The sequence below is a fragment of the Ornithodoros turicata genome, chromosome 5 (assembly GCF_037126465.1).
Source record: "Ornithodoros turicata isolate Travis chromosome 5, ASM3712646v1, whole genome shotgun sequence".
NCBI lineage: Eukaryota > Metazoa > Arthropoda > Arachnida > Ixodida > Argasidae > Ornithodoros > Ornithodoros turicata.
In genome coordinates this window covers 40,156,306-40,178,951 of record NC_088205.1, presented here as the reverse complement: position 1 = coordinate 40,178,951, position 22,646 = coordinate 40,156,306, and the positions used below count along the sequence as shown (strand labels likewise).

Sequence of the window (22,646 nt, the reverse complement as noted above, 5' to 3'; positions counted from 1 at the left end):
AAGTTGAAAGCGGCGACCGCGCTTCTATCCGGGTCAGTGCTGACTGGTTTTCTTTTCTTTCTTTCCGTTTTCTTTCACTCTGCTTTCTCTTTGTCAAGGGATGAATAAGGGAGGACCTCGATATTCATAGTCGTGAAACCCCCGTTCTCGAAATTCATGTTCTGGAAACAAGGAAAAGGGGAAATGCTGCTTCGTAAGATGTTATGCCGCGATTAAGAACATAACATCACTATTTAACCACTGAAATTCAGGAATTTTCTATATGTGTTCAAGTCGCCTTAGCGAACGAAAGGCACATTTAGAAGCCATTTGGCTTAGCAGGGCGGCATGTTGGTTGGTTAGTTGTGTGCTTGCAATATTATGGGTGGGTTAGTCACAGTTTGCCGTTGGCAGTTTTCCGCGCGCAACATGTGCATTTTATAGTCAGCTAAAATTTACGCTAGTCACGTGTTGTTTCAGTGCACGCTGATATGTCGTCGGACGCAAACTTAACCGGCGTTGTCGGTCACTATATGGTGGATAAAACTGATGCACTATTATATGGTGACAAAACAAATGGCGCCGAGCACGGATGAACTCAAACTTGCGTGTCTGCGTCGTCCACATTTGTAGTCTGCATCGGCCAATTCTCGTTTAGCTCGATGGTTGGTAAGTTGACCATAAATTGTGGTGGTCTTATGACACTGCTTGGCTATGTTGGTGTGTAGCTCAGGCAATGAATGTTCAACTCCTGATGCCACGATGTGCCGGCGACGGCATATTGCGATAGATTTCACTGGATTGTATCTGGCAACGTATGGGCAAGAACACTCCTCCAGCTGAATAAGGAATTAACTGAATGGCTAACAAAGTTGCTAGTCAAAGTGACGGGCACTAGTGATCATAGCGAATTAGTGATATAGCGTATATTGATATAATGACATAGCGGACGGAATTAGTGGTCATAGCCATGCAGCCATCATTTCGAGGCGTTAAGTGTAGCAGCGCTTAGTGCCGCTGTGTGCTTATACGTATTGCCACCAACAACACAACAAGAAACAGTCACCACGATAACGAACAGCATACAAAACACAGACACGGACAGAATAGCGTTCAACTGGCACCTGAAGTTTATTTTCATAATCCACCTACTCAGGAAGGTCGCTTTAGGGAAAGCAAGGTCAAGCGGGGAGAGGTTGACCGATTTTTGGTTGACTTCGCTCGGGGAGTTCAATGAAGAGGCCTCTACAATCTCACGGTCTAACCTTGAACAGTGTCTGTAGACCAGTCTTCGTTTACTGTATCGGATAAACCAAAGAAAAAGAAACGTCTTCCACCGTTGCAGCGGGGTTCCGAGTGAAAAATAGCAGACGACGTTCTTCGAAACCAATCAGGGGCTCCACCTTTTTGACGTCAAAATGACGCAAGCGGCTCGACGGCTCGTTCCGGGTTTTGCCACCGTTGCGCACGGTCGCGATTTTCAAAATCGAATTCTGGGATATTAATGCACCTGTTGATAGTATTACTTCGCATGGTGCATTTTAATATACTTATTAACCACTTGGTTAAAAAAAATGCTAGTGAGTGCACATGGCTGTGTCCGATTTCAAAACATTGCATAACGTTTTCTTCTTTGTTTTGCAGCATCACTTCGTTATCCTCACCCATCAGTTGTGACAGAATGGGTTGACATGCGTCTGTGGCCGCCCGTTGGGGAGCATCATATATTTCAGTACCTTGTGAAAACCAAGGCTTGCGACTTGGAAGATGTGAACGCTCTCAAAAGCATGGAATCTTTCAATTATGCGGCAAGCGGAAAAGTTGGGAAAGTTCTGATACACAATGTTTCGGAAGACCATGTGTACGTGAAAGGCGAAGTGACGCCGTCTCAAGCAGCAAATGCATCACCACACAAGCCGTAGGATATGTCTGGATAAAGGAGGGAAAGCTGTTGCCGCCTCCTGTACCTGCATGGCGGGACAGGCATCGGTATGCAGCCACATTGGTAAGAGAGACTTGAATTTCAATGATTACACAGTGGGAACAGTATCTTCAAAATCTGTTTACTCAAATTGGTGCCCTTCTTTGGAAAATGGAATTTGCGCATTGCCTACAGCTGACGGGTTCCTCTTGTACTGACAAGCTGGCCGCATGGAACAAGGGAACGAAGCGCAATGTTGTGCCAGGTCAAATTCATGATATTGACTTCAAGCTACGGAAGACGACAGACTTTCTATCTTGTGATGTGAGACATCGACGTGTTGAAAACTATCCCGATGAGGAATGATTTGTTCGCTGTATGACGACATCTGACATTGCGCCACTATTAAGTGTTCCTGGAACTATTCTTCACAGCAGTGTTCATGGACAAGGGGCTGCACCAAGCTCACTGCTTCCAGAACATGCGGACCACATGACTTGTGAAAATCTACCTCAGGACTGTTCTCCGTGCATGGAATTTTACGCAAAGTATGTAATGATGTCTGACGTTGCCAGGACTGCGCTAGAACAGAAAACAAAAGGAGAAACAAGCAGGTTGTGGCACACAAGCAGACAAATACGTCTAACAGCATCAATCCTCTCTGCGATCCCAAAGAGGAAATCAACATGCCCTTGCAATGCTGTTAAACGAATCGTGAGTAGTGCATTTGCTGGAAATTCTGCCACTCTGCATGGAACAATGCATGAAGACATAGTCATACAAGCGCTTGAGGAGATAACAGACTTCAAAGTTGTTCGTACGGGAACATTTGTATCCAGGAGCCATCCCTACATTTCTGTAACTCCTGATGGGATGATAAACAATGATGTGTGTGTCGAGGTGAAGTGTTTTGTAACTGACGACTGTAGCCTGTTAGTGAATGCTAATAGTGGCAGGAGATACGACGTAGTGGAGGTACAAGGTGGTGGATACACACTATCTAAAACTGGTCCACGAGGCTACTACTTCCAAGTACAATTTGAAATGTTTTGTACTGATACACGAGAATGCTTGTTCTTTGTGTGGTCCAAAAAGCGACAGATCCTTATTTCTGTGGAATATGATGATGCATTTGTTGCAAGCAATTTACAGCGCTTCCATGACTTTTATTTCATGCACTATTTACCTGTCTTAACAAATGAACATGCTTGTGGCAGACTCCCATTGTGTAAAGCATATACAGACATCATGGTGCAGCAGTAAAACAATGTCTTCGTTTATTGCAGTTCTCCTCTGAAGCACTTTTTGAGATGTACATCAATGTCTTCGCTTATTGCAGTTCTCATCTTTCTAAGTACGTTTTGAGATTAGTGCACCCTTGAGGTTGGACAGTCCTGCACAAACTGTAACAATATCATCCAATGCTTTTCTGTGTGATATTGGGAGGGTTCCTTTCAAGATTCTATACGACTTGATTCTGTTGATCAGCCTCTCAACGTGTATGCGAAGTGTTGCGATACGCCTTGTTCTTGTAACCTCGTTCTCTGACAACTGTGACTTGCCTCATGTAAAGGCTGGAACGTTGAGCTGCACGCCTTTCGCAAATAGCTCAGGGGTCAGTGCAAAGCCTCTGTCCGCCATAACCTCATCTCCATGGTTGAGGTAGTTATCCAGGTCAGCTTCTTGCAAAATGACGTTATCCGATGCCCGTCCACCATACACATAGGAAACGAACATCACATGTCCGTGTGGTGCAATAACTACAAGAAATTTAGCAGTATTCTGTCCTGTGTAATTACTATATGTCTGTGCCCTTGCATACAACTGCTTCGGCCGCTGGAGATACACTTCAGTGCAGTCTATGATGCACGTTGTATTTGAGTAGCTACTGCTTCGGAACGACTGTGGTAGTTCTCGCTGGATCACATCGCGTGGTAGCCATACAATAGTCTTTCTTAGCAACCTTGACAGTACTTTCAATGTAGCACGAAATATGTCTCCAGCAAGAGTCGTAGAAATGTTAAACCGGCGAGCCAGATCTCCATAGAGCAAGCCAAGTCTTAACCTCATTAGAGTGAACAAGACTTGGTCATAGAGCCGGGCAACTTTAGTGCCAACCGGCTTAGCGACATTGTTTACAGCCATCACTAATCTGAGAAACATTTCCAGGCACAGGCCTGTGTAAAAATGGCAGTCACTGTTTGACATTGTATCAGCTGCTGTTTGCGGGAGTGTCTGTGTAGATACACACACTGGTGCCTCTTCATCTCTGCTGCAGTAAGAATGTTCCATTACAATTTGCAGACACAGGTCTTCCCACTGCGTTGATTGATCTTGAAGTTCGGGCAAAACTTGCGTCCCTTGATCTCGAAGTTTGGGCTAAACTTGCGTCCCCTGACCTCGAAGTTCGGGCAAAACTTGCGTCCTCTAATCTGTAGCCTGTCTTGTATTCTGATGCTGGCTACAGGATACGGTTCCCACAGCTGTACAGACACTGTCCAATGTGTCATGCTCTTCTGTAGTAATATTGCTGCTTGAATCATCTGTTTGTCTAGGTGACTCCTGCTGGCTTGCCTGATATTCTAATGTTTGCGAAGAGTACCTAGCATTCTTGTCACACACAAAGTCACACACGGTGTCTTTCGCTGATTCACACACGGTTTCTTTCGCAGATTCACACACGGTGTCTTTCGCAGATTCACACACGGTGTATTTCGTAGATTCACGCACAGAGTCTTCCACAGATTCACACATTGCGTCTTCCACTGATTCACACATAGTGTCTTCCAGAGACTCGCAGCGGGTGAGCAGCATGCCACTTGTACTGGCTTCAGTGGCATTTCTGTTTAGATCTTGTTTTTCATGAAGTGGATCCTGTCTCCTCTGATTCCCCATGTGTCGTACCAGCTTTCTCCTGGCAGGCACAACATGTTTTGTGAAAAATAATTATATTAAATTAAAAATTAATTAAATTGTGGCCATTGTTGTATACCTATTTCATTGTTTCTAATTTTTACAGCTGCAGATACTCACTTGAGCGTGTAAATGTGTGTACAGATACCTCACCTTTCTGCTGTAACCCATATGAAGCTGGGGCACTGGTTTCTCTTCTGTGGGCTTTCCATCGACGAAATGAATCGAGCAAACCTAGAATTGCAATAAGACAATAACAGCAATGCATCACTGCAGGGTAAGGTATAAGATGACGAATCTCAGGCAACATAGAACACCGCCGGAGTGATTGCATGCAGTAATGGGAAGCGGTGTGAGCAGCTTACCCTGGCATTTTTCGTTGGTACAAAGCCGACCCTTTTCACTGCTACAATCCATTGCTGTCGAATTGACTGTTTGCTTGGCGCGCTAGGAAATCTGTGGAGGCTGAAGATACCGCACCGGCATTCCTTACGTAGGCAGTCGTGCGCATTGCACGTAGTGACGAGCAGTCTTCCTCGTTTTTTTTTTTTTTTTGTTATTTGTACACTGGTATACCACGCAATGCTTCCCCGACGACGTTTTATATGGAGCGGCGGTGTTTTCGTCCGTCATGCTTCATTAAAACGCAGAAACGCAGCAGCTGTACGGTGAGTGAATGAGCCTCGGCAGGTTTTGGCAGTCCACTTGCAGCGCCGCCACCGGGAACGAGGCTAGCTGGCACACGGGGACGACCGGCTCGTGAGTAACGCGACAATGTCTATACGCGCACCGAAAAAAGAAGAGGGTTGTTGGTCTCGGTGTGCTTTCTCTTTACATTACACGGGCCGCGACAATGCTGGCTCAGACGATAATCCCTTTACGAGCAGCTAAGTAAGCTTTTGTTCTGGTCTCCAAGGCCATACCCCAAGTCAGCGGTCCATGAAAGTAAAGAGGAGAGAGGAGACAGCCGTACGGTGCGCATGCGCACCGCTTGCTCGGCGGAAGAATACGATCCGCGTAGTTTTCGACCTTTCGCGTCGCCAGATGGCAACACAGAATGACGTGTTTCACTGGGCTTTCAGTCGGTGTTTACACGTACTCACATTTCATGCTTTTATATAAAAACGAAAACTGGTAGACATATAAATTTGTTGTCTATCGATTCCTGAAATATTTCGAGAGAAAGTAAATGGGAAGTTTTTTCGAAATGGCTATATGGAAGTTTAATAAAAACCTGTTCAAAGAGAGAAGAGAAAAAAATTTTTTTTTTTTCAGGGTGTTGGAGCGAACCGGAACCGAAAACCGAAAAAAACCGCTATTTTGGTGCGAACCGGAACGGAATCGAAACCGTATACGTTTTTTTCGCTCAGGAGGGAAACCGAAAAATATATTTAACGGTTTTCGGTCCAAGAAAAAACTTCGCCGGTTTGGACTACGGATAGGCGAATGAAACAGACGTCGTGTGCTCTGAAGTCATGTCATGGATACTTTACGAGGGTTATGGTTACGGTGGAATGTATGTCGGTATAGTATGACCCTTAGGCTCCCTTCGTAATGGTTTATAGTTCGCGCACGCACACAGACTTCGAGGTACATGTGACTCTCTAGCAATGTGCCGTAGTGTTCGTTTTAATTTGATCCCCCCAAACTCTCCTCAACTAAACAGCGACCCAAGGGGGCTGCATAACGGCTTCTTTATCGGTAATGTCGCGCAACGCGTCCCTTGTTTGAGAACTGCTAAGTTGAATACATTTACGTATACGCGAGGGCAAGCCCGTGCAAAGTGGCAACTCTTTTGTGGACAGGACACGAAGAAAATAAAACGGAGTCGTGGAGCGCGTTTGTGAATGAAGGTGTTCTGAAGGTGTTCCTCGATTTGCGTCGTACTCGTGCGGTGGTGATTGCTGGCTAGACAGTAGCAACAGACATTATATATATATTGTGATGATGAAGTGGGGAGGTTTTCCACTCTAGGAGTGGTACGCTACCCCATAGCTAAGGGTCTAACTAGGAGTACCAATTTCACAGCTGTCTATTGATATTAAATACCGTGTATGCGGAATAAACGGGTTTGTATTTTGTACCATTGATATTTTTTTGTGGGGATGAATATACCCAGCAGAAGCAGAACCGGTTAAAAACCGGTATGAACCGTTATTTTTTTTGCTCCGGAGTAGAACCGGTACCGGATCGTTTATGATGTAACCAGAACGAAAACCGGAACGAAAAACGTTTCGGTTCGACACCCTGTTTTTTTTTTTTTTTTTCACATTCGTGTCGTCGCCGCAAAATACATACGACATGTATCAGTAATGTATTAAAGTTATCCGATTCATCTCGTCTTCCTCTTTATAGTGAAACCACCCGGGTTAAAATCTGGGCGGTGGTTACCGAGAAAAAGCATAAAATATGTTCCATAGGAAATACATTGTAACGGAGACATGGTTTGTCGCATGTGCGTGCTTGCGAAAACACGGCATAACCGCGCGGCTCTCCAAACTCTGCTTTGCCCTCCTTACCGAAACGTCAAATGCAGGGAAACTTTAAGCTATGAGTCAGTATCTCTCGTATTTAGGAGTATTTATAAAATACGTATTTACGAAAATAAATACAAAAAAATGTGTATTTAGATATAATTATAATTACATTTTTCAAGTATTTGTTTAAATACAAAATATAAACACATGTATTTATATTTTAAATACTATTTTAATTACAAAGTATTTAAATACTGCCCATCCCAGATCTCATCAGGTCTATACAGGCCGTTTTTTTTTCTTTTTTTTTTTTTGCGGTACTCAGCATTTCATGAGCAGCCTTCCCAGAAATACCTGACAAAACCACCAATCATATCAAGGTACAGCCACTGTGATGACTAGAGCCTGCATGTTTAGGTACGAAAAAATGTTGGTTTTAGGCGCGTATAAAAGGCAAACAAAAACCTTTGTAAGGCACTAAAAACGGAGTTATAGGCATCACAAAAATCGCCAATTTTTTCGTGCTTTACATTGAGGCCAACTCTACGAATGTGGAAAGCAGAGAAAAAAGTGGATCGTGATGACACATGACAGACAAAAATGAGCCCTGCAACTACGATCGCACTCTATTATCAGGGCTGTTGGAAGCAACATAAATGACTCGTTACATAACATCTGTACATAAACTAGAAATACTCGAACACATTGCTTTTAACGCCAAGTGACCCGTTCCATCAAATGACGTTATATTGATAGTAAGGAACAAACGACTGACCCAATAAAACCCCAAGCTTGCTATTTATCAGCAGTTTTGTCAAAAGCGCCCCTTCAAGCAATAAATGAGAAGGCGCGACCAGGTATCGTAAAGCTTTACACAAGCCTTACCTGTTTTTGCTGCCGAAAAGTAGGAATAGAGCTTGTTACAGGTGTTTATATCAAAACAGGCACTAACGTCGAGATTGAGTTCCACAACAAAATTCAGCATTTTTGCGGCATATAGACATGACATGCTTTAGCCTCGCCATTTAAAAACAAGAGATGAAAACATCTTTAGCCTCCCAAGCCATTATTCTGTTGTAACCTTTGCGGGTCACTGCACTAAGGTGGGGGAAACGCGACAGGTGAATAGATCTCTCCCTGTTTGTAAACAAATGACGTCATATTGTTCGACAGCGCCACCAGTTTGGTAGAGTTGAACTACGCTCGAAGCCAGAGGCGAACAAGGTCGCGCCCGAAAGCCACGGTCTTGAGGGGATTACGATGGTCCCTGAAAGGGACGGTACCTTCGGTCCTACTTTTCTTTCAATAGGAAGCAGCGAACAACCGAACATTCGTGGAACCCATCCCTCCCCTTCCGATTTGTTTCGGTTTCAGTCTGTCTACCAACGTCATGATGACGTTTCTAGGGTAGAGGTTAGTTGGAGGCGGTGGAGATGAGCCGGTTGTTTCTTGCCTCAGGAATCGGGCAGGGGAGTTTAAATCGGGGGAATCGTGCACCACCCCATTTTTATGGCCACCGAATGTTAATAATACCAACAGACCGAAAAAGTCAACAACAAAAGTTTTTTTTATGACCGCCCAATCGAGCGATCTCTGCACTGGAAGACTCCTGTCACGGCTCCTTCATAATTTGACGTCCTTCCCGAAGAGAGAATACGCTTTTTTATTTACTTATTTTATTCTCTGAACTCTCTGATTTTATTCTGATTCAATTACCTCGCGAAATATTGGAGAGCGAGCCGTAATTTTTTCGGCTTAATAATTAACAGTGAGTAATTAATTGTTGTTATAGGGAACAATTAAATGTACGATGGGCCCATTTGTTGGGTTTACCCCATCTAGTCATAAAATGCCGTGCTCAGTTCTCTGCCAAGAGTTTGCAACAAGCAGCGGGGAAAAAACGCGGGTTAGATCCGACGGGAAGCAGAAAATCCAACGTTATTTTCGGTCGGTGGGACTATTGTCCCATTCTGTAATTTGGGAAGAATTCCACGTCTCACGTAAGCCGTTCCTCCCCTGACCTACTCAGCCGCCGCGCCAGGCGCAACCCCTCTTCGCCCTGCTACATTAGGGCTATTTGAAATGTTACAAAACACTGACCGGTGGCTTCGCAGCCACTACATCTCCCCCCCCCCCCCCACCAACCTGGCACTCTCCAAAGCCAAAAATAAAGTTGTTGTTGTTACAAAACGCGAGCATCGCCCTCCCAGCGCAACACCGTCCTCCTTTCTCTTCAGACTTTAGCATCGCCAGAAGAAGCAGAAACGTGCTTCTCCGCCGTCCGAGCTAGGCGTTGTTCCTCCGCGCCGGCCCCATAGGGAATACATGGGGAGTGCCTTAGCACGCCGCCGATACAGTGCGATCATAAACTTCAATTATCCCACGAAATATTTGAGAGCGAGGCGTAATTTTTTCAAATTAATGAATAATAACAATTAATTAATTGTTTTTGATAGGAATTAATGATATTTATGACGGGTCACTGATTCTGAACTTGATTCTGAGCACTGATTCTGAAGACGCACGAAAGGACCGAGAGTCCCTGCCCTTCTGATGATTTTTCTTGGGACACTCCCTGTCCGCCAACGTCCCCGTGCTATGGAGAAGGTATTGCTGGTGCCTCACAATGTTAAAGGAGTACAGAGGGCCATCCAAAAAAATTTCAGATTAAGACATCTGATGAAAGTGTGTGTGTCATTATACCGAATAGCGCGAAAGGTTTTGATGTGTGCAATTTGTTTCCCAGAAAAAAAACTCACATAAACATAGCTCCGCGCCTTCACCCTTAACTCGCCACTCGAGCTATAACGAGGATGAGGAGGTATGATGGCACGTCACCGATGACGGCATAAGGAGACTCGTTCTGGTTTGCCGATCAGTGGGGGTCAGCGCATTGTTCCTTTGCCGCCGTAAACCTGTTTTGCCAGTTTTCCCGGAGAATTGGGGATACAAGGAGCGCCCGAAGCTTTACCGAGCAAGGAGAAAGGCTTTATCAGAACCCCGAACAGCCGAGTAGCAGACGACAGCGGAGTAGCAGACAACATTTTTCTAGGCCAATCAGCGAGAGAGTCCTTATAGCGTCAGCGCGAGGTTCCAGGCAGATTACAGGCTGGTACTGCTCTTCACCACCGTTGCGCACGGTCGCTTTTTGCGGCATATTTCAAATTCAGTTTCTGCGATAATTATGACTCTGTGGTGTAAATTACTTCGCATGGTGCATCTTACTGGCAAACTTAACAGTTTTATAAGAAGAAAACTGGGTGTTAAAAATGACTTCTGTGCTACTTTAAAGCATTTTAACAAATCTCCATTGTCGCGGGGGCCGTGCCCTGTAGGCAGGAGCTAGGGCGGTCGGAGCCGAAGTGAAGATGACCCGCCTCGTCTCGTATCAAAACAACAAGTGATCTCTTTATTCAACACATGACACATGGATACCAGTTCGCCTAGGCGGCGCCACTGACCGGTGGTTTCGCAGCCACTACACCCCCCCCCCCCCCCCATGAGAGTCACAAGTTTAGACGGTCCGGTGGGATCACACGGCGGCCACTACGGGTGTACACAGCACAGTCGCGCTCACCGTGTTGCAGAACAGGGGTACCGGTCCCAGGTGTAGAGTCCGTTGGTACGGGAAGCTGTAGTACCGGAAGAGCAGGAAGCTTTCGTAGGAAAGGCACCAAGTGCCTCCGGTTGCGCTGTAGGATTGCACCACGCTCTGTTTCGACCACAAAAGATCTTGGACGCTGAGCGGGGCTCAGTACGGTGGCGCGTACCTGCTCTGGACGCACCCAGACCTGCTGTCCAGTCTGAAGTGACGGCAGCTCTCTAGCCTGATGATGCCTGTTGAAGTCCTGGGCCTTCTTCCTTTTGTCGGGTTCATCCCTGCTTGCCACCTCTTCCCTTTTCGGCCATTGTGGGCGAAGTTCATTTTCAGCTTTCGGGACTCGGGTTCGGAGTCTCCTCTCCATGAGTAACTGCGCTGGACTAAAACCGGTCACCCCCGGTGTGTCTCTGTAGTTCAGGAGGGCTAGATGCGGGTCCTTTGCTTTACGTAGTAGGTCCTTTACTGTGCGAATCATCCTCTCGACTTCTCCGTTAGACTCAGCGTAGTGAGGACTACTTGTAACATGGTCGGGAAGCCATAGGAGAGGGTGAAGGCTGCAAAGTCCCGCAACGAAAATGGGGGTAGTTGGGGGAAAAGGGAAGGTAGAAAATGGGGGAAGTTGTCAGCTGTGCTAACAACTTCCCTGGGACCTAGAGCATCTGGAACTGGTAGCGCATTGTCTTTAGTCTTAGTCGTTGAACTCTCGGAGGTAAAATGTCCAGTTCCATCTTGCCAAACAGCGACGCGAGAGGCAGGTGATCAGTTTCCACTGTGAAGGCAATGCCTCTGATGAACTCGTCAAACCGTTGAATCGCCCATGCTGTCGCCAAGGCCTCCTTTTCTGTCTGACTGTACCTGAGTTCTGTGGGAGTCATTGCCCTGGCAGCAAAGGCCACTGGCCTACGTTCGCCAGTTGGATGCGTTTGGATGAGAACGGCCCCGAGTCTAAAAGAGCTTGCATCAGACGAAACTGTGGTAGCATAAGATGGGTGGTACTTGGCTAAGCACCGATCCGACATTAGGAGTTCCTTGATCTTTCTGAATGCAGTCTCTTGTTCATGCTGCCAAACCCAACTGGCCTTGGAATTTAAAAGGACACGAATTGGTGCGGTGATGTCTGAGACGTGTGGTATAAATCGTGCAAGATGATTAACCATGCCGAGTAGGCGCCTGACGCCTGCGACATCTGTCGGAGGTGGCATAGTCTGAATTGTCTCAATCTTGGCTGGATCAGGCTTTATGCCTTGTGCCGAAACCATGACGCCCAAAAACGAAACTTCGTTCACCCGGAAACGACACTTGTTTCGATTCAACGTGATCCCTGCAGCCGCAAGACGAGGCAGCACCTGTTTGAGTCTTGCATCGTGTTCTTCCTGGTTGCGTCCAAACACCAGGACATCATCAATCATGTTGACAGCTCCTCCTGACCTTCCAGAATCCTCGACATCTGTTTTGGGAAATACTCTGGTGCTGAGGTGATTCCGAAGGGGAGCCGGCAAAAGCAGTAGCGACCGAAAGGAGTGATAGAGGTCGCCAGGTCATGTGATTCGGGAGACAGCCTGACTTGATGGAAACTTGCGGTTGCATCCAGTTTAGAAAAGACGGCAGTATCACCGAGAAGACAAAGAGCTCGTTCAACCGTTGGCAAGATGTGGCGCTCTCTGAGAATTACTTCGTTCAGTCGGGTGAGGTCAACGCAAAGACGGTAGTTCCCATCCTGTTTCGGGACCACCACAAGCCCAGAGCACCAGGGAGTCGGTTTGTCGATGCGGCGAATCACACCGTCGTGTTCCAGTTTGTCAAGTTCCTGACGAACAACCTCCCGAAGAGGAATAGGGATTCGACGAGGTGCGCTCAGTGAGAATGGGACGGCGTCTTGCTTCAAGCGGATGGTGTACTCCTCTCTCAGCGTACCAAGACCCTGGAACAGTTCGGCATTGAGCGTATACCTTCAGGAGTGGCCACGGTACCAAGAAATTTGACAACTCCGAGGGCTTGGATAGCCGGAAAACCCAACAAAGGCACTGTGAGTGAATCGACGACGTAGAGACGCTGCAAGCATTCTTTCCCATGCCAGTGAAGGCGTGCCACGTACGAGCCTTGTACGTGTAGGGGTTGGCCTCCAGGACCTGTCAAGAGGACCTCAACCTTGTCGAGCTCGGCTGGAACTGTAGGAAATCCACTCGGGACTGCAGAAACCTCGGCTCCGGAATCTACCTTGAACTGCGAAGTGTAATTGTCCACTGTAATGTCGACAAACTTGGCCTTAGATAAGGGTGAGGAACCAAGAGTGTACAGCTGAATAGTGTTGAGGTTGGTGTACTTCTACTTCCGCGAACGGCAAACTTCCGCAAAATGGCCCTTCTTCCCACAGGAATTGCAGACAGAGTTACGCGCTGGACAATCTGTACGCGCGGGAAGTCCACGACCACAGAAGAAACATGTCGAGTCGCATAACGGCCGTCCTTTTCTCCTGGGCGAACCGTTTTTCGTTTGGCGTTTGAGTGTCGATGAGACGGCATTTTCTGAGTTTGCGAAGCGTCCATGGTCAACACCCGGGATACTTCATATGAAGATTGCTCCATTGCTCGTTGCTTGTCCGCGTCTTCAAACTGACGGGCTTGCGTCCATGCTTCTTTGAGTGTAAGCTTCGCGTTACGACATAACTGTTCTGAGAGCCTTGCATCTCAACGACGAACCTATCGCGGACTAGCCGCACTACCACTGTCCACTGACGAAGGATAGTTGCAACGTTTCACTAACTTACAGAGTTCCGCATAGAAGCCGTCCACGCTCTCTCCTGGTTGTTGAACACGTTTGTGGAAACGTGAGGACTCATAAAGCAGGCCCCCATAGCTCCCCCTCTTCGCGGCTCTAAAAAAATGTTTGCACGTCATAAACACGTGGTATTTCTCCGTCAGGCATCATAGTTGATACCTATTGGCCGAAGGACATTGCGCGCTCCGCTATTGGTTGGCAAAGTTTCAAAAGAGCATTCTTTCGCGGCCTGGCGGTCTGGCGGGCAGTTGCGAGAAGAGAAGAGAGAGAACTGACAGGCGGTGTTGCCACACCTACAGATTTATCATGAGATCTATCTACTTTTTGAAAAATCAGATCTACAGAGATCTCTTGAAATCTCATGATTTTTTGCTCCAACGAATGGATCACTCAACACAGTGTTTCGCATCAGTTCACAAAACGACCACGATGAAAAATGTCAGCAGAACGCGGGAGTGAGTGTTTCACCGACTATTTTTTAGAATATTTTCCGGCGCTAATTTGATAAAAACGAAGAAAAGAAACCGCCTCTCAACGACCACTATAACTGGCCTTCTGCACTCGAAACGCATGCTGTTGGGTCAAGCTGCTTCGCCTTCGCCGTTGACAAGGATTTGATCCGTCGATCACAAAACTGGCGGGGCTCGCCAGAGGAGAAGGACGTCTATGGCGACTGAACCATTGGCGAGCCTCAACGCAAAATCAGTTTTCTTGAGTGTTGGTGTGCGCGTTACCAGTTTGCCTCGCAGACTTGACTTCACTGGCTTTGAAGTGAAACCACAACTTTTAGAGTTCACGTCACGCATGTACGCCTTCATTATGTCTGTGGAAATAATATATCGAGCTTTATTGTTTTTGTGGTCCCTTGTGATCCTCGCTCACTGTGATGGTGGAACGAGCGAGAGAAATGTTCCTACTACACGCGATGCGTTATTCATGTATTGGAGCGGCATAGCTGATGTGAATACACGTGCCAAAGTATTAAAGTCTACGTGCAATGACACTTTTTTATTGTGAGTGTAGCGGACACCTAAGTCTGCTACCATCATAAAAAACGGGACATAGCAAAACGAAACCGAAAGTTCCAACGCGTAATGCTAGAGCGCCGCAGCAATAAATTCCCGCAGTGGTCTTCAGCAGTGGAACAAAATAAGTCCCTGCTCTTCCACTAATTTAGAGACGCAAGCAGATATTCCAGATTTGAAGGCAAAACGTTCAAGAGACTGAGTTTTGAGTGGCTACAGATTTTTAGCTCGATCTACAGATTTTTCAGACTCGAATCTACAGATAATTTTTTTTACGTGTGGCAACACTGCTGGCAGGCGGTGTCTCGACGATGTCCGTTGACAGCACCGTATGACCGCGTTGTTCGAAGAGAAGTCGCAGATTTGTTAGTGTGTCAAAGTGACTCAGGGCGTGTTGAGGTGTTTCCCGACACAAGTATCCTACGTACGAACAGTCTCTCGAGTTCAGAACTGGAACACAGTGGCGAGCTGACGCCTGAGGAACACTTGTGAGCGCCGTCGCATTTTCACATGCAGTTACAACCAAGACAGGATTCGGTGCCCGTGCGACAAGCATTTCCCGCTTCGTTGTAACCTTCGCGCTGCAACCAACGAAAGGAGATCCTCACCGTGAAATCGTATGCACTCGTGTGAGCGTCGCTCGCTTCTAGAAGTAGACCGTGTGTATGTGTGTGTTTTGCGAGTTCGAACTTGGTCAACGGACGCAACGATTTGGACTCTGTACGCACCGTGAATATTTGTGTCAGGCTATTGAGTCAGTACGATGTTTCAAATAAATGTGTATTTTGTCCAAAATTTGCCTTGCTTTTCTGAAATACGGGATAACGAGCGTCGGGCATGAAAACCAGTAAAAGCCGATGGTAGCCAGTACCGGGCCGAAAGGCGAGCCAAACTGAGAGACTCCTGATTGGCCGAATGGTAGGCATCATAGTTCATTTTCATTGGTTGCATGCCCAGTGTTGCCTAAATTATCTCAAACTATGGGCTCTATGGGGAGCTGTGGGAGCCTGCATAAAGTTCGTTGGCCGGATGCACGAAATGCTCGGAGAAATTGTTGACTACTGCGTCGTACGAATGTAGCGAAACTGCGTCCAGTGAGAAAGTGCCGAGAAGCGGGCGAGCTTCGGGCCCCATACAGTAAAGTAGCGTGCGTATTTGAACCTCCGGAGTAGCTTCTTGTAGTCCGGAAACGACGGCATAGTCTTCAAAATGAGTCTTCCACGAGGCCCAACTTGCTGGTTTGTTAAAGTCGAATGGCTCCGGTTGTTGAAGCGTTAGGCCTAACCACGAAGGCTGTTGGCCAGTTGCGTCAGACGAGGTTTTTGCCACGCCGAGTTACCTCGATTCAGTTGCTTTGGGAGTGAAGTTCTTCCAACATCCTGACACCATGTCGCGGGGGCCGTGCCCTGTAGGCAGGACCTCGGGCAGTCGGAGCCGAAGTGAAGATGACCCGCCTCGTCTCGTACCAAAACAACAAGTGATCTCTTTATTCAACACATGACATATGGATACCAGTTCGCCTAGGCGGCGCCACTGACCGGTGGCTTCGCAGCCACTACATCCATAAATAGCTTTGACCACAATGGAATGAGTAAAGTGCATGGACGCTTATACTATATCATGTGGGTTCAACTACTCAATGTGGGTTCAATCAGAGTGCAATTCTCAAAGACGCTCTCCGCTGACATATATGAACTTGAGAAAAATTCAAGGTATATTAATCTCTATATTACCACAATTTAGGAAGTGTTGAGAGGAGTAAATATCGTGTCAGGTCATTGTTCTTTTGTAGAAAATTCTGTTATGCCACCCTCTGCAGAATCACGGTTCCCCTGCACTGAAAGACCTGGCCCTTGTATGTCACGTGAGACATTGTTACAGAACACGTCTCTGCTGCAGCATCAAGACATTGATTCCACTGTTTCGTGGCCTTAGGCGATAAACGCATGGAGCAACTTTTGCCAACTGAATCCGGCCAACGGTGCGCCAACTGATACGAGCTGAGCGTGAACAGAACGAAACCGAAGCGTTGCAGCCGCATGGAGCAGAATCTCCACGATGAGGTTGTCATGGTGAAGCGTCGGACTAGCGCTTACCGCCGGTTGTTGTACGCGATGTGGCAAAGCGTATTTTAGTGAACTGTTGTACGCATTGTCTAGTACCATAGATGATGTTTTATTCTGGAAAAATTACAGTGCGTTTAGAAATCAACCGAATAGCGAGGTATTTACAATAAATGTTGAGATACGAAGCTGTGGTGAAGCTGAGGTCGTGGGGGTGTCATGGGGGCGCCCGCGATGAGGAATACCCACGAGAAGGGCCGTCTGAGACCAAGATCGAGCGTCAGTGATTTCTGGAGGAACACTGGTATGCCGGTATGGTTGACTGCTAGAAGATGGAACACAGGTCGATGGCGTTGATCAGTTGGGGAAGCGGGCAGGACGCTGACCTCAGCTCCAGTACGAACCAGGAAACGGACCTTGGAAACTTTGTCTGATCTTCACATTCACATTCAGTTACCGCAACGAAAACCATCATATCGAAAAAAGTTCCTAATTTCTGTAGCTAAAAATATAGGCGTCGGGTTGCGAGAGTAGCGTCATGAGAGCGACCCGGATGTGGGGAGCGGAAGCGCAGCATACGACGACGTGTTTGAAGGGCGTTCTTGGCTACTCGGTGCATATCGTCGTCTTCTCCGCGTCGCGGTGACGGTGACGAACAGCGCTGGCGGCTGCGCTGCGATGAGATGGCCAAGAACGCGCCCTAGGTTCTACCGAGGGGATAACGGAGGTCGCCGTCAGCGTTCCCCGGTCGCATTTCCCGACAATGAACAAGGCTTGCTCCAGCGGTATGCTTCAGTGCCAAAAGGTGCATGATGCCAACAAATTGCGGGATCGCCAGAATGGGCCGATGCTGGCGAAGGGCTACGACGGGAGCTTGAACGAAAGCGACGGTTGGGCGAACGAAATCTGGAAGGACGTCGATGCTGAGACATGGCGGCCACCATGTCAGTGAGGTGGTGTACTTCGGTACGTAACTGGGCCAGTTCTTGCTGACTCTGGTTCGGAGAGGAAGATGTCGACGGCTGTGGACATTTCCGGTTTGAGGAAAGAGGGCGCTGATCTGGTGTTGCAAGGACCGCGACAGATGATCCGGTAATCTCCATGATCTTGTCTGCGTGTTCGAGGTTCGCGTGTACCAGGTCCGAGAGGGAAAGGGTTGACGCAGTGGTCAATATCATCTGGACTTGCGGAGGTAATCGTTGAAGGAACAGCTCACGCATCAGAGACTCATCGAAAGTGGCGGCTCGGTCACCAATCAGGCTTCTCATTGCCCGAAGAAACTGAGACGGGCGGCGGTCGCCTAGCTCTTCAGCAGTTAGCAGCTGCTGCTGTCGCTTGCGTTCCGATGCAGTGGTGCGTTGAAGTATCGCGGACTTCAGATGCTCGTAAGTGCGGTCGCCCTTCGCCTCTCGCTACATATGAAGGCTTTGTGTAGGAATAACAAAGCATTGTATGTTACAGAAGAAACAAGTGTAGTCCACCTCTCTTCTGGTTAATGAACACGTGGAAGATGTGCCCGTTCGCTAAATGGTTCTGTAGCACGTGTCACTGTGGTTAGAATATAATAGGAGGACGTCAGTAGTAACGTTTAACGTTTAATGCTGCTTAAAAATAAAAAGCCACAGCAGCCACGGTGTTTACATTCATGCTTATATTCTCCTTAGGCGATGCTTGGAAAGGGTTACGTAGTTTATGCGGAGGTTCATTTCCATAGGGGTGAAGATATATTGCAGTCAAAATAGTCGCACTGGGACAACAGCATTTCAATGATGTCGAATAATGTATTTTGAAGTACGTAACACAGCTGATACTTGGAATCCGCCATGTTGCGTTCATATGTTCACATCATGGATTGGCTTGGACCGTGTGATCTCGTGCATGGATATTGAAGTACTGAAGCTTTTCCAGCTCAGTGTCCGCTACAATATGGCCGCGCTCTGGCCTGCCGTTGAGGAGGAAAAGCCAGAAAACCTCCTCCGTTCATCCGCTTTGATCTCCCTCGAAAACGCTCTCTCACCTCTTCTTCTAGACTCTCTCCTTATGACTTCGATGCTGTCGCCGCTGTTCTCCATCACGTCACCCACGACGTAACCGCTCACAGCATGAGTTAAGTGCCTCGTTCCTCCTCGAGGTGGGCCTAGCGATGATGAGATATTCGATTGCCCAAACCCCGAACTCTACCGACGGTGGTGGTGCTGTTGAAAGAGCTCCACTAAAGAGTTCATGTGGGCAGCTGGCACATATTCGCTGCAGAAAAAACGAAACCAGAGATCACTGTCTGACAGAGAAGTCTGTCATCCCTTGTCTCTGGCTGCGTTTCTTCTGTAGTGGAAGAGTTCACCACTGTCGACGTCACAGAGGTGGGCAACGTCTCGACTAACACACTGGGGGAATGTGCGTCCTGGGCACACTTCTAAGGGAACTGCGCTGACATATGTCTAACAGCGTCCGAGGAAAACCCAGGAAAAGCACCAGACAGCACAGCCTGCACCAGGATTCGAAGTAAAAATGAGTAGTAAATGAATTTAGCCTCAAGCAGCTGGATTCTGCATTTCGTTTGCGCACATTCAATATGTACACACACGGTATTCATGCAACGGGTAGCAACAGGAATAAGCGATTTCAGGAAATCCCAGTTCTCCTTTCGCACGCATTGCACCCTGGGGGATTACTATCATGACAGCTTGATCACTATTGCACCTTGACACCTCGTGGACAATCGGCCAAGAGGAGAAAAAAGAAAAGTATGGAGGCCTTCTCCTCCTGTCTGATAAGCCCACTAGCGGCACTAAGCTCTCTGTCATTTTCTGAAGTCGTCTATTGACATCCTCACGCGTGGAATGTGTTTTGTGTGTCATTTTGTGTCAGAAAGTGGTGGATTCAATATGCTCATGCGAAGCAGTCATGGGTAAGTTACAGTTGGGTCATTCCATGCCAAACGCCCCGGAGGTGACGCTCGACCCTCGTCGATTTCGTTGTAAAAATTCATACGGATTCATTGCTTGGGAAAAACCTCTAGAACAAATGTTTTAGCTACCATCGCAAAATGGTTGTCCCTAAGTGTACGGGGTTAGCCCCTGACCACCCCTGCAGTCTACGCATGCCGCCGCCAAAATTATAGAGATATCGCAACTGTTTTCATGCCGCGGTAAGGGAGAAGGGCTCGTCTACCTATCTGGGGGTCGCAAATATTCTGGTTACTCGCAATATACAGTCAACCCTCGATTTATGAACACCCTCGGTTCCCCGAAAAATCGTTCATGAATCGAGGGATTCATAAATCGAAAATTCCGTTAGGTGAGTACTATCGAGCAAATGGAACAGTATTTCCGAGTTGATATTGTGTTTATAATGCAATATATTGTGTAATTTTGCTTTGGACCATGCCTTCTGCTGTATCAGTCTCACAAAACACTGATGTTAGCGCATTCACACTCTGTTTATTATGCAATACTAAACAGTTTAATTTTGCTTTGGACCATGCCTTCCGCTGTGTCAATTGAGATCAGGAACACTTCTGCAAAAATCCGTTTGTTGTTCGGATTTCGAGGGGTTAAGAACCGAGGGTGCAATACCTGGAAAACGTTTTGTCTGTTCAGGCGTCATTCATAAGACCACGAATAATCCCTTTGAAGGTTTTTGTTGGCCTCGGAATGATCCGTTCATAAATTGAGGGCAAAAACGCTGGGCAACTCCTAGCTGGTTCCCAGAAATTCCATTCATTATTCGAATATCGAGGTTCATAAAACGAGGGAAAAATGCATGTAAAAAGTTTGGTTCCTCGTGCTAGTGTTCATAAAACGAGGGAATTCATAAATCGAAGGTTCATAAATCGGGGGTTGACTGTATATTGCGAGTAACCAGAATATCCTGGTATGCTGTATTCTAAAGGGGGTGCGAAAAAATGCTGAAGTTTCGCATTTTTTTCTGGACTGCATCGCTAGAAGTAAAGACACAAAACTACTTTTCACGTTGAGATACGTGTGGGTACTACAAGCCAAAAAAGTTTCGTTGAGAGGCTAAACACAATAATAGAAGAAAAAAATACGCGAAGATGCAACTTTGGCGAAAATACGGCAACTTTAACCTGAAATAACAAAAATGGTGGATCGCAGAAAGAAGTACAGTGAGAGCTGGAAGAAAGTATCATGCCCAAGGAACACAAGGAGCAAGTTTTAAAAATGTATATTTTTTTTATAACGGAGAAAATAATTTTTGAAGTTCGGGGTCCTTGGTCCTAGCACGCGCTACCGTAACAACGCTCTCATGCTCTCGGTGGCAGCCCATCGAAAGTGCACCAGGGGCGCGATGCTCAACTATTCCTTATTCCTTACCTCGATAAGTGCATGTATGGGATTCGTTGTGATGCGTCACGAGCTCTCGCGTGATGAGCAGTCGTATCGTTTCTTTGAAATCACAGCCTAGCGGAAGAGTTTTAACGTGCCGCCACGAGGCGTTTGGAGCGCGCCAACCCTAAATAATAACGACAACGAACGGTATCTTCAATTCTGCATCGGGCCCCGGGTACAGTGTCAGTGTGGTCTGCTACGAGCAGGCAGTATGATGTGATTGGTTCATCCGCTCGGAAAAACCGTCCGAAAAGACTGATTTCTTGAGCACGACGTAAGTGCGGCGCTGACAGTGTACTTGCTTCTGTACGACGTAAACAACGAGAATTAGCCGAGGCAGTCTACAAACATGGACGACATAGACACGTAAGCCTCCAACGCGTGAAGTATTTGTGTATACGACGTAAAGAACGAGAATTAGCCGAGGGAGGCTACTAACATGAACGACACAAACAATCAAGCCTCCAATGGGCTCACTGGCTCAAAGCAGTGGCAGGTGCGTGTGCCGGCCACGGACACTGCACTTTGGTACCTTCCCTTCAAGGAACTGTCTCGTCTCACTTACAAACTGTTGCGAAACCCAAACTGTTTTTACACTTTCGAGACTCCGGTTGGCCCACCCGCAGTATCAACTATTTGAAGTACCGTTGCGAGCTTGCTTTTGCTGCTATGCGTTTCGCCGTTCCTCTCATACAGTCACAGGCCCCCATACCGGGGAAAGTTGCAAACAACTGACAAGTCACAGAAACAACAACAACTACATGAATGACGATGGGATGAGGTGATTCACCGCAACAATTGCGGTACCATACCTCAGTGCATGTGGGCTAACATATGAGTGGGATGACAATGAAAAAGATGAGGCACACACACATGACACACGCAAATGAGATATCACACACGCTGGTCCGTCGTAACTGATGGGGATAGTGGTTCATCCGGTCGGCCACCGGAGATGTAGTGCTGTGAAGATCACATCTCCGCATTCATGGCAAAAACTCTGAGGTCAGAGGAGTTCAAGCAGGCTAGTAGACGTCAAGAACAGATAGAATGAGTGCAGGCATTGACGGTGCTGCACAGGGTTAGAACAAGGACACAAGATCCCTGCAAGGCTGAGCGGTTTTTGTTTATACAGGGTGTCCCAGAAAACGTGTCATTGAATTATAATAAAAAAACTACGCCACCTAGAATCATGCGGTCAAGAACATTTGTCCTTATTAGGTTTTTGCCACCTCCTAATGTGAATGTCATGTACTCCAAGCTTAATTATATAAATATTTGCGAACTCAACTCGGAAATTTGCAAAGTAAAGGTCACTTTTTTACCCCACCAATATGAAGAGCGTGCCGAATTCAGTCAAATCCATGATAATTCACAGTAATATTCACGAGCTATCCCATCGGGAAAAATAGCCGAATATCATGCTTTTCGGAGCACCAGACCATAGCGCGCGATGACTTTTTGAGCGCAATCGCTCTCAGTGAGACGAAAGGAGGTTCCGAAGCCAGCCCACAGAGTGATAGTAGAAAAAGTAACAGTT

The 22,646-nt window shown here is 47.0% G+C and overlaps 1 protein-coding gene across 1 annotated transcript; it reads right to left on the bottom strand.

Moving 5' to 3' along the window:
* Window positions 1–3,205: 3,205 nt before the first annotated feature.
* On the bottom strand, window positions 3,206–5,461 carry LOC135395569 (uncharacterized). Its single transcript, XM_064626700.1, has 3 exons — window positions 5,179–5,461; window positions 4,967–5,047; window positions 3,206–4,814 (listed from the first exon to the last, which is right to left on the bottom strand). Exons 1-3 carry the CDS (start codon window positions 5,184–5,186, stop codon window positions 4,328–4,330), a joined length of 576 nt encoding a protein of 191 aa, XP_064482770.1. The 5' UTR covers window positions 5,187–5,461; the 3' UTR covers window positions 3,206–4,327.
* Window positions 5,462–22,646: the final 17,185 nt, after the last annotated feature.

Bases quoted from the DNA above. Each gene is read 5' to 3' on its own strand.
- LOC135395569 (XM_064626700.1), bottom strand. The intron at 4,815-4,966 runs GTGAGGTATCTG...TGTGCCTGCCAG, and splicing joins ATATGGGTTACAGCAGAAAG to GAGAAAGCTGGTACGACACA.